Here is a 14,026-nt window from a genome sequence, read left to right on the forward strand (position 1 = left end):
ACTCGGAAAGATATTGGATCCAGCCTTTGTTCCAACGGATATCAGATTTATTCGCAAATCACAGCCTTCTTGCTATTCTCTTTCTCGGCAGGAACCAATTTAATAGGTTCTCTTTCGCCATTGTCATCTCATGCTGGAGATCGGCTCGTCTTTGCAGCTTGGACCCTTTCCTGTCCTTTACATATATTCATTGTTTGAGGTACATAGAGCATATTTAATGGAAGTCACTGTGATATCTTAGCTTTGCTCGAAGCGTTCTTTAACGAGTTTAAGTCGGGAATCGCTATTCTCGTTCTCGCCGAGCCTTGGCCTTTCTCGATTTGGCTTGCCGCTGCTTCATAAGAGTAACTTTGCGCTCCTCCTTACTTTCGTATCGGAACTTCTTTTTCTTCTTTTTTGGCTTGTTGTTCTCCTTCGTTTTCTTCTCGGCTGAATTTGTGGTTGTGGATTTGACATCGGCTTCCGACCTTCGTTTCGTTTGCTCGTCCTCATCCTCGTCTGACTTGTCGCCCTCCTCCGCCCTGAGTAAGCCTTCTCTGGAGGCATCCATCTCTTCAACAGTAACGGTGGTATATTTGTCTTCATCGATATATTCGGCTTCGTAGTCCACTGCAGGAGGCTCAGCGAATCCTTCCCATTCATCCTGCTCGTCTACATCCCCATTGCTGGAACTTGTTTCTTCGTCACTGTCGCCATTTTCTTTCCTCAGCATTTCGAGCTGCCTCCGATGCTCTTCAAGTGCCCGCTCATATTCTGCAGCTCGCTCTTCACGGATCTGGTTGGAGTCAAGTCAGCATGCTTTCACTCATCATCCAGGCCGTGGAACCAATGAGTACAAACCTTCTTCCGTTCTAGCCTTTTCTCTTCTCGGGCTCTCTTTGCAGCAAGTTCCTGTGCATGCCGTATCCGCTGCTGTTTTCTCTTTCGAAATCCTGTGAGGAATTCCTGCCGATCGGCAGGGTCGAAATTGATCTCTTCGACTTTGGGCGTCAACTTGCGTTTTTTGGCTTGTGGGCCCATTTTCCCGGGGTTGTGTGATGGTCGGTCTTAAGAAAATCAATTAGAACGAAAGTAATAATCTGTATTCAATTTTGATCCATAAAAAAGGATAGGACTAAAAAGAAAAAGAAAAAGCTGCTGATATGGTTATTGCGGCCGATAAAACTAAACCTTGTCTAGTCGGTGGTTGGCTCGACCGCCTCTGAGCTCGTCGGCCAAGCCTCCAGGTTGGCTCTACTGAAGCAACATCATCCTCAGCCTGCATTCTGCTCGCTTGCAATCAGTCAAATCACCACAATGCGCTTAGGAAGACTTACGCTGCTTGCTCTTGGAGCAGCGAGTGCAAATGCATTCCGGGATACATCTCCGTTCTTCCTAGCTTCTACGTCCGAGTACGTTGTCCAGGAGCTACTTGAGCTTCGGAGTCGCGGGCCATACATACCTGCATCCAGCTAACAAGCTCCTTCTAGGATACTTGCTACTTCATCAAATATCAAGGCCGCCACCGGTGTATTGGAGGATCTTAGTTCACAACTGAGCACCTGTCCATCGGATTACTATGTTATTGCGTCTCAGCCTGGTGTACACAGCAGCGATTTCGCGACTCGCAAGTCCGCGCCCCGCCTGGGCGCAAAGCTGACCGGGAAGGACAAAGCAATTCGATCCAGTATGATTGTCAAGGAGGTTGCGGGTGTTTTGGAGGCAAATCAGATCCAGAGTATTATCGAAAAGGAATGCGGGGCACAGTCTACTTTGATCGATGCATCTGGTGAGTTCGAGAGGCTTATAAGCTTTAGAGGTCGAACCTGACAAGACTATATAGCGAGCTCTTATCCTTCCGAGTTCGGGGCGGAACCTCGCATCATATATGTGGACTTTCCTATGCTCTCGCTAGGAGCCGACCGAGCCCAGCAACTTTCAGACAACGGTTTGTGATCGAATGCATCCTATTTTGACATCGCATGTTCGTTCTGACGGATGACAAAGATGGCCTCCTTGCCGATATCATTGACCGAATCCCTTCTTCGAAGAAGTATACGCTTCTCTACGTGACATCGCCGAGGGAGTTTGAGGGATCCGAGGGTGTCGTTTATAAAGCCGAGGACAGTTACCAGGACCCTCTCCGCATGGAGCTGAAGCGGGACTACTCAGCCCACGAAAGTCAAAGTACTCCTGCATCTAACAAATCTCTTTTCCGAGAGTACCAATACCTTACCCCAGGTACGATCTCTGAAGGTTTTCTGCAACGTTCATATGTAATGACTGACCACTTCTAGGTCTCTTTATGGGATTCCTTGCAGCCTTTTTCTTCCTGATGATCTTATACGTTGGTATTCGAGCTCTTACGAGCCTTGAAGTTCCCTATGCGGCATTTGAAAAGGATACGTCTGCCAGCGTGCAGAAGAAACAGCAATGATCACTCGTTGGCATTATTGGATTATTACATTGCAGCGAACATATTACTGGCTATCATTGTCTCTTATACCATATTTGAACTGACCTCAGTAGCTGCGCAAGGTCCAACCGAGAGTTAACCCAGCATGCTGTATCAATGCAACTGGCCTTTATATCATGTATATTTGTCGTGTCAATTTCAATTGGAGTATCATCAAGATGGGTCACACCTGAATCCGGCTCTCACGAAGCATGGATTCATATGGCAAAAGGCTTCATGAATTTGAATAAGCGTAATAGAAGATAAGAGTAGGACAGTACTCTAATGCCTATATATAGAAATCACGTGGGTTACTCCGCCTCCACAGCCTCGACTTTGGCGCCTGAGGCAGAAGCCAGGCACGGGGTCAACAACCAGTCCAGCGAGGGCGCATCGATAATTTACGGCTGTAGTGAGACTAACCCAAAGCCCCATTTCCATCGAAGTTTCTGAACTGCATTTGTGCAGCTGTCCCTCGCTCTTCGTTGCCTTTCAATATTCCAGTGACTTCCCGGCCTTTTTCTCACTCAACGAGCGTTGTCGCAGAGTTGAATTGTTTGGCTCCAGAGCACTGGTACAGACTTGCACCCTAAGGCCTGCTGGAGAGAACTGCACCTCCTCTTGAGGGATTGATTACATTTGTCTATGATCGCGCGTGCGACGGACTTTATCAATGTGCTGAACGAGGTGATCCATTGGTCGGGATTCATACTCCTCGTCTGAAAGGAAACGTTCACATACTTGCGCTTGAGGACTGCTTAACCCCCTCCGACGATGAGATTCCTCAATGTGGGGCGTGCGAAGCCCCATCAGCGCTCCATTACATTGCTTCTGTTTCTCTTGATTGTCGTGTTGGCTCAACTGGCCTCTGCCCAGCAGGATCCCAATACCAACGCTGCTGCAACTACTGCGCAAACGACCGAGGGCACGAAGGCCACAGATCCAGCGACTACGGACGCGGGAAAGACCACCGATTCGAAATCGACGACCGATGCCACAACTACAGAAGCTTCGACGAGTAGTGGAACCTCAACCACGGATGCTTCTACAACTACCGATGCAGCGACAACGTCGACAGTCTCTACCACCGACTTAGCGGGCTCGACTGCAACGTCTGCAACCTCTACAGACGGTTTCCCTGTGGTGACCGTGCCACCGACAGCGGATGCGCCGTACATGCAAAAATCGAACACGCCCGAAGGGACAGTTTTCATTGCTGTAGGTGCAGCCCTAGGTTTCATTGGGCTGGCGGTGCTGGCATGGCGTGGGCTCGTCGCATGGTCGGTCAACCGATCCGTCCGCCGCGCCGCGTTGATGCACGCCTCGGAAAAGAAAGGACTCCTTCGGTCCAAGAGGAAGAGGTCATCAAGGCATTCCCGCGCTGTACCTGCGAGCATGTCACTCGAAAAGCTTCCCCCACACCACCGCAACAGCTACAATCCAAGAGCATCCAATATCCCCAGTACTGGTAGCGGTCTTTTCTTCTCTCCGACCGCAGGCGCCGGAATGCATACAAGCGGAAACAGAGGATCCAGCTACCTTCCGGCGGGCTACTATGCTGCAGGAAACGCTGCGCCCACGGGGAGTCAGAACATCCCATACTCAACGCCAGAAATGCGACCCCACTCGCAGGGCTATATTCGCACCAAATCTAATCCGAGCCCCCCTAGGTCGCCGGGTCTGTCGCCTAGCGGCCTACATGACGCTCACTACGATCCCCCCACCAGGCATTCGTATGTCGCAGGCTCCACCAGCTCGTTGAATCTTGCCTCTCCGACCCATGGAAGAACCCCCAGTGCGTTCCTGGAGGATCTTTTTGAAAGTCATGCCCCTCAATCGGACAACGGTCATAGATAATTCAGCCTTCAACGCGCGTTGAAACATGCATTGTGTTTCCTTATTTTCTTCCAATTTTCATCTTTTCCCATCTCGGGTTCACAGCTTTTGAGCCGTACATACGGGATCTCGTTTAACATATACTTAAGTTAATATTCATGTCTCTATACGAGTCACGCATGGCCATGCTCGTGGCATTCTATCTCCTGTTTGGTTCAAAGAGTTGACTGCAGATTGGCTGAGTCAAGACGGACAGGGCTGTGATTGATTATGTACATTTTTCTTTTTCCTTCTCAATGGTTGATACTAGCCTTCTGTTAATGATAAGCCTGATAATTGTCTATATGCTCGCTGTGTATTATTGCACACCAGGAAAAAGACACAGAAACGAGATTCAAAGACCGGGAAAGAGGACAATCAAACCGCGGAAAAGGACAACTCCAGAACGCTCAAATATATGATACAGACCAAAAGGCTTGCGACGTCAGTATTTAAAAGCAACGAAGCCGCCAAAAGCGGACATAATTCAAAACCAAGATGAAGCTTGGAGCGAAATGTTGGAACGACCGGGTAGGCAAAGGGCTCACGTAGATAAAGATTAAAGACGCGAGCGAAGCCTTGGAAAAACATACAAGAAGTCGGAAAGTATGCAAAGCGCGTATTGGTCTATCTTGGGGAAGTGTCATGTCATCGATAGGAGGTAACCGTGAAGACTGCGGAATTGTTTCAGTCGGAGTCCAGTTTGCGGTTGAACTCGCCGAGAAGGATGTCGCCCATGACTGGATCACGACTGTTTCTGACTGCAGATTCCGAATTAGCATCGAGCGACCACAGAATTAGAGATGATGACTTACTCATTTCTGCTTCTGCTCGGAAAAAGACCCACATCCATCTTCTGGCGACTTCCAAGGCCATGAGCAGGAAGATGCCACACTCCTTCTCGCTAAGCCAGACAAAGCCCGGTAAGAACCGAGTGACCCAAGAAAATCGAATGAGTAGGTCAGCAAGAACTGCGGCATAGTAGAGCCGATCAGCGAAGAATCGATGGCGGCGCAGGCCATAAGGACAGTCCGGATCGGCGCGAGAAGAAGTGAAGAGAGTCAAATCCCAATCCTTGCTTATGTCCCAGTAAAAGGAGTACGTAGAGTTGATGAAAGTGAAGAAGGTGCTGAAATACAACAATTGTTAGTTGCGATCTCTGCCGCTCTAAGCATAGAGAGTTGGGTTATACATACAGCAGCCGGGAAACGCTCATTTCGCTGAACTCATAGAACTCCAAAGGATTGTAATTCCTAAGCTTGGCGGCAAGAATAATAACGGGGAATGCAGTGGCATATTTCAAAGCGTTTGCCAGGTGCTGTGTTCCTTTATTTTCCCCTATTTGACCCGCCCGGTGCACACGAAGATATTCAGTTAGACACTGCCGCAGTCGGATCATGCTGGGGAGTGCGATGATGATGGGGACCACATAATCGTTTCCACAACTGCGATTCGGTTTCGAGGTGCTCGAAATATCCGGAGTGAAGAACATGCAGAATGTAACATAGAGGTCCCCCAAGATTTTGGCGTAGCTGGTAAGAGCATCTGCCAGCAGTATGTCTCCAAATTTACCATCTTGAGGCTGCGCCAATCCTCCCACACTAATGCGCCGCAAAGACCTAAGAAACCGACTTCGTCCAGACCGTGACAAACGGTTGACGGGCAGAACGAGTAGAATGAAGAATATAAATAGATACGATTGCGGAATGAAGTCTAATGACTCCACTCGCTCAGCAGAGCCGTGGGTAAACACCCAGAAGATAAGGAGGGAGAACAGAAGAGGGGCCGTCAAAAGGGTTGCGAGCCGGTAAGTAGAAGTATGGTGAGGAGGTTGTTGAGGAGTTTGACGGGCGGGATAACGGATGAGGGCCGGTAGATCCTAGAGAGAGTAAGCATATGATTCCGTACGAGATTCTTCGTATTTGAGGGAATGGAGGGGACAACTCACAATATTCGCCCGAGAGAGATATTGAAGGTTAGCACCCCAACCCCAGAATCCTAAGCCACGGATATTAATATTACATATGATAATTGACCGATTGGAGAGTTAAATACGCACCAGCAACCAGTATTACTGCCACCCGATAGGGGAAAGGGAGGAAAAGACTGAAGCCGTCAAGTTGAGCATGTTGATCAGGACCCATATTCCATCGAAAAAGCGGCGCTACGAATCAGCACCTAAATAGGAGTTACAACAAGACGAGGGTGAGAAGAATAAGCCGGATGTGATGGAGAGGAGTTGTTTCCAATCGAACAAGAAGAGAATCAAGCGCTAGAATTGAAGCAAAAGAGTGACTAGGGGTGAGAAATTACTGCCAAAGATTAATCGTCATGGGCTGGACTAGACCTTCTATGTAAATTGATTGATGCAGAAGCTCAGGGACAGACGACGGCTTCGGCGGCTCCGCGCGGCTTCTAGTTTCGGAAGCGCCAGTCCTTTGTAGGCTTAGTGTGATTTCTGCAGTGTCGTGAAATCCAAAATGGAATCTTCTGCCCCACGTGAGCTGGAGATAACGTGATTAGAGTCACGTGGGAATTACCGAGGCATTTCGTACTCATCGCCGAGTTGCGGTCTTACAAGGGAGCTCTCCGCTACGGGGAAGAGATGAAGCACAATTTCCAGGAAATATCACGATGTTACTTGCCTGATTGATTCCTTAACCGTGATTATCTCGTTTCTTTGCCCCTTCTCTACCACTTTCAAGATTCAAGTATGGCAGACGAAGATCTCAAACTCTCCTTACCTACTCCCACATCTCCGCCGAGTCTGAGCTCCTCCGCCCATTTCTACCCCTTCGCAACGTCACCGGATATTATCCGCTCCAATGAAAAGGACGTTTTCCTAACTTCCAGTCTGGTCAACCAGGCACAAGCGATTATCCGTTCTCTCCGTGGCGCACGCTTTGCTCATATCCACTCGGACGCCATCAAACACCTAACCGAAATTCTATACTTCTCACTGACGACGTTAATTGGCAATCGGACTCTGGGAGAGGAGTATTGCGATCTCGTGCAACTGGAAGATGATACACTTCAGCTCCCCGCGATTCACCGAAGAGCGGGTTACATCCTGAGTAGCATCCTAGTACCGTGGGCGCTTCAGCGGATTCTCCCCGGGTTTCGCCAGCGACTACGCGCGAAATTGGAGCGTAGCATCGCCCGGCAACAACTGAAAGCGCAGCAGAAAGCAGAAGAATTAAGATTTACCAAGAAAAATGCTTCGAAGAAGCAGTCTTTCTTCACCGCACTTCGAGTCCAGAAGTACATTCTCGAGCATCTTGACTCGATCACCTCGCTTTCACCTATTTACGCCCTAAGTATAGCAACCTTTTATTTCACTGGCTCCTATTACCATTTGTCGAAACGCTTCTGGGGACTGCGCTACGTGTTCACGAAGAAACTCGAGGAGAATGAACAGAGAGTAGGGTATGAGGTCTTGGGAGTTTTGCTTGTCCTTCAGATCGCGGTACAAGGCATTCTGCATATTCGAAAACTCGGTCTTAGTATGCAACAAGAGGGAGAGGGTATTGAGACCGAAGTGGCTGGTTCCAAGACACACGATGACTCCTTGATCCGCTCCATTCAGAACCCTTACAACCTTCCGCTTCTTCCTGCTTCTGCAGCTCGATATGATCTTGCAGAAGATTCGAATGTCATTCCGTGGATTCCTTCCGGGCAACAGAGCAAGTGCACGCTTTGTCTGGAATTGTACAAAGATCCCAGTGTCACAACATGTGGACATGTCTTCTGTTGGACGTGTATTCGCGATTGGGTACGCGAGAAGCCCGAGTGTCCACTCTGTCGACAAGAGGTAATACCATCTAAGGTCCTGCCGCTGAGGGGGTGAATTAATGTACATTCATTATGAGCATATCAATGTTCGGTGCAGGGTGTCAATTCGCCCGCATCTCATCAAGCCTCGATATTATGGCTTCTTGGCAAGTTGACGGGTTGACCAGCTTGTGACATATACCCACTGCTAGTTTTTTGTATGATAATCTCAACATTTTGATTCAAAACGAAATCAATGACACTTGCAAAGTCTCGCTCATTTGCGTATACATAGCTTGCTTGACTTGGTAAAAGATGTCCGGAAACTGGCAACGCAGTTTCTATAATGCAATGACGCTGAACGCTACGCAAGGGTATTTTTCCAACACAAATCATATCAACAAACTACCTGAAATAATCTCGGACTCCAGGTTCCAGAATTTCACATGGTGCGTGCGGAGGGTGCTGTTTTAGAAGCATCGTCCTCGGTCTCAAGACACACTGCCGGCTTGATGACCTGAGGTTCAACCGGCTTGTTGTTGGTTGTTCCAACATCAAGCTCTTCTACTAGGCGGATCGGCTGATCCAGCTCAGCATGTGCTGGTAAAGGGGGCATCGGAGTCAAGGCCCTGCGCTTGGCGTCCATAGTATTGAAAAGACACAGACATGCATACGAGTCGTTTGCAGCATCTATAGAGAGAGCCATTAATACACTCGAAACAAAATGGGGTCCATGGTAAACTCACACTGAACTTGACGGTAGTTTAGTGCAGTGCTCCAATCGCCGCATCGGACGTCATCATCCTTTGCTAGAGGTAGACCGAAGTGCTCTTCGACCTGCTCGCTTAGATTGACAGGTCTTCTGTTGATGAGCGCTGGATCTGACTGGCAGTACTTGACCAACTTGTACAGGTGACTGAGTTCGAAAATCCCACGAACATTGATACCGAGAAAGTTCTTTAGTCGCGTACAGTCCGCCTTAATCGCTACTCCAGCCTTCGTAATTTTTGGTGATTCAAGAATTTTTCGTAGAGAAGGAGAAATAAAGTCCTCTGGTGTTCTCGCGGGTTTGAACAGCGCAATTTGGAAGAGGGCAATTCGCTCCGCATTTGCAATCTGTATCAACGAGACGTTGTTCTGAATGCTGGCAGATCTGCTTGACTGCGGTTTCCATTCCATGTCAAAGCCTATTACATCATCATTCAAGAAGTATTTTGCTACTTCCTCGGTCTTTTTAAGGGACTTGCAATAGTGCACGATGATGTCTTTCCCACTCGGGGCCTTGCGCAGCCTGTGGCTCCAGAACTTGGGGCCCGGAGGAATGGTTAAAGCAAGAGACTGTTGCGCAACCAGAAACTTCTCGCATACTGCTGTCTCGGTCCTTGTTTCATTCCCAGACCTGATGCTCCGTGAGACAACTGCACTGCTGTACGACTGGCATTGGCCGGTATGACCAGAACTACCATCGTGGTGGGAAGGACTAGCTATTGATTGCGTTATCAGGGTCTTGCTAAACGAGCGTTTTGAGTGTTTGGCGCAGAAGTTCATTCTTAGCCTTCCCGGGCCAGATTCGTCAGGCCGTGTGGAAGGAAATCTTTGATCGCCTCCCGCAGTTTCCCTGGAGAGCGTCGAAAATGCATGTGCTCGCATGTAGCTTTGCTTTCCATGCCAAAGCGCAGTCAACCAATGCGAGAACTTCAAGTCGTTCTGCAATCCATTGTACTTCTTGGCAACAGCCCTCGAAGTGGGGGCTGGACGCGTTTGCCGTGACTGCTGGGCCAAGTCGAGACAGATACTAGGAAGGCCGAGGTGCCTTTTTAGGCTTAAGAGCCAAGTGCCTGTTTTGGAATTCTGAGATGCAGCCCAGCATGTGGATATACATCTTTGAAATTTGACGTCTGGTGTCCCGAGGCTTCTTGGGAAGCACGTTCCACACAGGCGTGTGGGGGGTATCATGCTGCGCTCTTATCTGCTGGTAATGTACCTGAAGCTAGGACTAGTTAGACCATGGTAGTCCACACGCTTAGTATGCACCGCGCGAATGTACACCAGTCAGCAAAGCCGTGACCCGAGCTCTCGACGCGATACTCGAAGTGGTCCGACTTTCTTCACTCGAGGAGACGAGCGATGTAACATGACCCTTGTGAGCGATTTACACAGTATCGTGCATAGGCTGGCTAATCCTCAGGAAATATCCCAACAGGGGTCGCTGTAGTAATTAATCAGATAGTCGATCTTCTCATGCCTATGTATTCATTGGCAGGTTTGTATAGATGTATCAGATCGGAGATACTGAGGATGAGCGGAGAAGGATCGGCGATAGATGTGATTGGGCTGGAATTCGGAACGGATAAACCTACTCCCTTGCCCTCCAAGATCGTCTGGTGGAACGCTCAAAGCTCCGCTTGAGGCTTCATTTTCTATACGACGCATAACACTTGATACTAAATACTCTCTTTATTATTAAAGGTGGTCTCTCAAGTGTAAGGGCGCAGCTGTGAGGAGAGTGTGCTAGATTCTGAGCATAGAAGACTTCGAGCACAATGGCTTCCCAACTCCTTCCTCTGGGTAATCTTCATAACCACGTGTATACATAGACCTGTGTGATTAACAATCTGACAGAATTGATCGATAAGTGTGTGGGATCGAGAATTTGGGTTATCATGAAGGGTGACAAAGGTACGTGACTACCGTGGCTGCGACGACTATGTACTGACAAAGTAAAGAATTCTCCGGCACATTACTTGGATTCGACGACTACGTCAGTAAGTTATCTCGAGATCTGTGAGGGTCCTAATAGATACTGATTTGTTGCAGATATGGTTCTGGAAGATGTGACTGAATTGTAGGTGATGCTTTCATTCTTGTCATGCTGGTCATACGCCCGTCAGCTATTCCAGGATGCCTCCTATTTTGTTTCTGCGCTTCAAGGATGGTGTAAGCATTAACATATTGTAGCGATTACTCTGGCGCGCAGGTCAAGCTGCCTAAGATCCTGCTAAACGGGAACAATATCTGCATGGTATGGGCGCTGAAGTCCCTCTCACGCCATCGATCGCACAATTCTGACGTTGTCTTTTAGTTAATCCCTGGCGGCGAGGGACCAGTTGGCAGCTCCTGATTTTTTGATTTCCAGTTTTCTTTTCGATCAGTATGATGAACATGGCTTGCAAACGACTGTCACAATGGTATCGCATAGAACTTGACCTGAATAGCAAAAGTGTTCCCTTTGCTCAGTTGCAGTCTCCTGTCCCACTGCATTCTCACTTGGTTCATCCCAATGCGACCTCGCAAAAGCATGTTCGCCGAGTTGAGAAGCAACACTGATACCGCTGAAGAGCATGAGAACCGGCCTGGGTACAGTCCATGGTTGCAAGACTCTGCGAGAATCGTGAGTAGAAAAGGATATAGTCTCAATGGATGGCACAGAAGCAGTACAATCGACGTGTGACGAGATGGAAGAGAGACGGACACTCCCATACGGACGTTATTGACTTGGCATTCTCGGCAAGATGCGAGGGGAACAGCTGTGAGTGCAGCGGGAAGCTTTACAAGCATGAACTCTGAAAAACAGAAACTCAATCTCTGGTCTTCAAGCTCTTTGATCAGGAGTCTGGACAGTGGCAGGGGTATGGCTGAAGCCTATGACTATCATGACATCCAATTGAGCTATTTTCGTTAGTCACTCCAAGAATGACCCTGGGGGAAACCGTGACCGTCTGAAGCCGTTGATCAACCCCTTCAACGAGCGGAGACTGGCCCGCACGATTGACATCGTTGAGAATGGGGAACACTAGTCGCTAAGACGCGGAAAACCTGGGGTAAATCTTCCCCGTATTCTTCTTGACGTAAACCATGATTTGTAGAGTATGGGGTAAAAGGTACGGACTTGATGGCTCCAAGGCCAGTCCGACGAATAGCATGTCCTCGAATACCCGTCGTGTCGTCAGTACGGAGTGGATCGCTCGCGGATATTTTGGGGAGACTCCATCCGCTGCTTCGGTCGCTCGCCGTCGGTTGGCAGCGGAATCTTTATTGGACTCCATGCAAACAGGCTGGTTGGACGAGATCATTGTTGGAGTGATTTCCACTCATTCCACTCATTCCAGCCGGTGAGTCTTGCTGTGCTCGGTTCTCTGCCCCAGATTCTTCCCCAGATCACGGTGTGGAATCTATTACATAACAGGTTCCGCTATTCCCCGCGTTTGCACAGCGAGACGGGGGCGAAGCGGCAACATCAACGCATGTCCGGAGAATCAAAGAGCGGTTTATGAGACAACTCCCACCGCGTCTATTATTCGTACTCCAATCATTGATCCGGAGCAGTTAAGGGGAGGAAAGAGAAGGGGACGGAAGCCAGCAATACCCTATCATATGACACTGAAGCCCATATCATTGGAGACAGGGATATATCATTGCGCGATTTTGTTCGGTTGAACTTGTTTTCGGCGGGAGACTGATGCCCGTTGCCGGTCGACTCCCGGTCGCGCGTCCAATCCCAAACCGTTGCGTTTCAACTACGATCTCTACTCATCTTGTAGACACAGTGTGTCACTCGATTCGGTAATAGAAATTCAATGTTATGTCAATAGAGCATATCACTATTAGGTTGGCCCGTGCAGAAAACCACGACTTTTGTGTAACATTTTTCTTTGGCTTTTTCGATGCCACGAGGATCCTGTGTTCCTTTTAAGGCTAATGTACTTACGGTGAGAGCCATATGACATATTAATCTCGTCACGTGAACGAAGTTTCTCATCTTATCCTGTGAAAAGCAAGACGCGAGGAGTCCAAAACACCCTGCTGATGGCGCGGGAAAACTGGACTTCTGGAAATTTGGGGCGTGGAACTAACTTTGTTCTTCTGGAATCCAGAAGCGCCCCAAAGGCTAATGGCTACGCCATCTGCGCGCGATGTTACCGTAGCCGGTTCATCAACCATCTTCGTCAGCAGGAGTCAGCCACTAAGGCTTGGTAATTCCTTCAGTCCTACAGAGTACAGTGAATTTGATTGCCACACAAAGAAGGATTTTTAATTACTATTATGGTCCTGGCAGACAAGGAAAGTTCTTTGAAGAAATTTTGAACCAAAGTAAGGCACCGCAGACCATCGAATCGAAAGGTAAGAAATGAACTTCATCTAGCGTATGATTTCGAGGAGTGCTGAGTAGCCAAAGCACTCGGGAAGACTTGGCTGAGGGAGGAAAAAGTAGCCGCCTGCTTGTGTTGTACTCTGGGCCTCGGTCACTACTCACCAGCATATGCGTGATCAATCGCACAGACAGTAATGAGGTCAAATGCCAAGTTAGTGGCCGAGGAAAATAAATTATCCTAGCATTTATCTATCGGTACCTATTCGTGAGTGGTAAGGTGTTGACAGGGCAATAGTGACCTGGGCTGCATAAGAAAGATTTGGGCAACAGCCTGAAATGCAAGATGGCCGACGGATTCCGAAGCGATCGCATCTCACTTTGTAGGTACCGGTTGATACTGAAAGTATCACTATTCCCGCAATTCAGGCGTTCCTGGACTTTCGATCGTACCTGAATTGACGCCTCGAAGCCCTCGCCTTCAGAATTTTGAGGAAGGTGACTGAATATCAGAACACATTGATTATGTGCCAGATCGGGCACAGAGCTCAAGCGCCGATGAGGACGATGGCATCCGCGCCTGCCACTTCAAGGATTACTGCGCTTCCGTGCAACTGGAGATCCCCTAACACGGTTGAGACAGACGACTAGGAAGCTCTTCAGATGTAGCGTTGTGGCTCTAAGTAAGTTTGGTAACAGCCAGCCAGGTACATGGTCGGGGATATGGTTTTCGGGAAGCACTGTCAAGTTATCAGCCTTCTTCCCTCGACCTTCCAGAAGCAAAGTAGCGACATCACCTGAGTACGATAGAAGACATCAAAACACAAACAATCCCTTATCTGCGTGGTGTTTTGGTC

The 14,026-nt window shown here is 48.6% G+C and overlaps 7 protein-coding genes across 7 annotated transcripts; 4 read left to right on the plus strand and 3 right to left on the minus strand.

Annotated features, from left to right (window-relative positions):
• Window positions 1–283: 283 nt before the first annotated feature.
• Window positions 284–1,020, minus strand: NFIA_025190 (rRNA-processing protein RRP17; the record flags this gene model as incomplete). The annotated part of the gene is made up of 2 exons (XM_001261343.1): window positions 284–775; window positions 841–1,020. The coding sequence occupies 2 exons, from the start codon at window positions 1,018–1,020 to the stop codon at window positions 284–286; spliced, it is 672 nt and encodes a 223-aa protein (XP_001261344.1).
• Window positions 1,021–1,296: 276 nt separating this feature from the next.
• Window positions 1,297–2,416, plus strand: NFIA_025200 (Ac45/VOA1 transmembrane domain-containing protein; the record flags this gene model as incomplete). Its single annotated transcript, XM_001261344.1, has 5 exons — window positions 1,297–1,391; window positions 1,470–1,768; window positions 1,823–1,927; window positions 1,987–2,220; window positions 2,277–2,416. The coding sequence occupies 5 exons, from the start codon at window positions 1,297–1,299 to the stop codon at window positions 2,414–2,416; spliced, it is 873 nt and encodes a 290-aa protein (XP_001261345.1).
• Window positions 2,417–3,208: 792 nt separating this feature from the next.
• Window positions 3,209–4,291, plus strand: NFIA_025210 (uncharacterized protein; the record flags this gene model as incomplete). The annotated part of the gene is made up of 1 exon (XM_001261345.1): window positions 3,209–4,291. The coding sequence occupies one exon, from the start codon at window positions 3,209–3,211 to the stop codon at window positions 4,289–4,291; it is 1,083 nt and encodes a 360-aa protein (XP_001261346.1).
• A 705-nt stretch (window positions 4,292–4,996) lies between these two features.
• On the minus strand, window positions 4,997–6,453 carry NFIA_025220 (EXS domain-containing protein; the record flags this gene model as incomplete). The annotated part of the gene is made up of 5 exons (XM_001261346.1): window positions 4,997–5,070; window positions 5,125–5,438; window positions 5,506–6,188; window positions 6,258–6,307; window positions 6,369–6,453. The coding sequence occupies 5 exons, from the start codon at window positions 6,451–6,453 to the stop codon at window positions 4,997–4,999; spliced, it is 1,206 nt and encodes a 401-aa protein (XP_001261347.1).
• A 569-nt stretch (window positions 6,454–7,022) lies between these two features.
• On the plus strand, window positions 7,023–8,156 carry pex10 (ubiquitin-protein ligase peroxin 10; the record flags this gene model as incomplete). Its single annotated transcript, XM_001261347.1, has 1 exon — window positions 7,023–8,156. One exon carries the CDS (start codon window positions 7,023–7,025, stop codon window positions 8,154–8,156), a length of 1,134 nt encoding a protein of 377 aa, XP_001261348.1.
• A 366-nt stretch (window positions 8,157–8,522) lies between these two features.
• NFIA_025240 (3'-5' exonuclease) lies at window positions 8,523–9,730 on the minus strand (the record flags this gene model as incomplete). The annotated part of the gene is made up of 2 exons (XM_001261348.1): window positions 8,523–8,770; window positions 8,827–9,730. The coding sequence occupies 2 exons, from the start codon at window positions 9,728–9,730 to the stop codon at window positions 8,523–8,525; spliced, it is 1,152 nt and encodes a 383-aa protein (XP_001261349.1).
• Window positions 9,731–10,743: 1,013 nt separating this feature from the next.
• On the plus strand, window positions 10,744–11,201 carry NFIA_025250 (RNA-binding protein LSM5; the record flags this gene model as incomplete). The annotated part of the gene is made up of 5 exons (XM_001261349.1): window positions 10,744–10,759; window positions 10,807–10,845; window positions 10,898–10,925; window positions 11,039–11,102; window positions 11,163–11,201. The coding sequence occupies 5 exons, from the start codon at window positions 10,744–10,746 to the stop codon at window positions 11,199–11,201; spliced, it is 186 nt and encodes a 61-aa protein (XP_001261350.1).
• Window positions 11,202–14,026: the final 2,825 nt, after the last annotated feature.

This window comes from Aspergillus fischeri, genomic scaffold (assembly GCF_000149645.3).
Source record: "Aspergillus fischeri NRRL 181 1099437636263 genomic scaffold, whole genome shotgun sequence".
Classification (NCBI taxonomy): Eukaryota; Fungi; Ascomycota; class Eurotiomycetes; order Eurotiales; family Aspergillaceae; genus Aspergillus; species Aspergillus fischeri.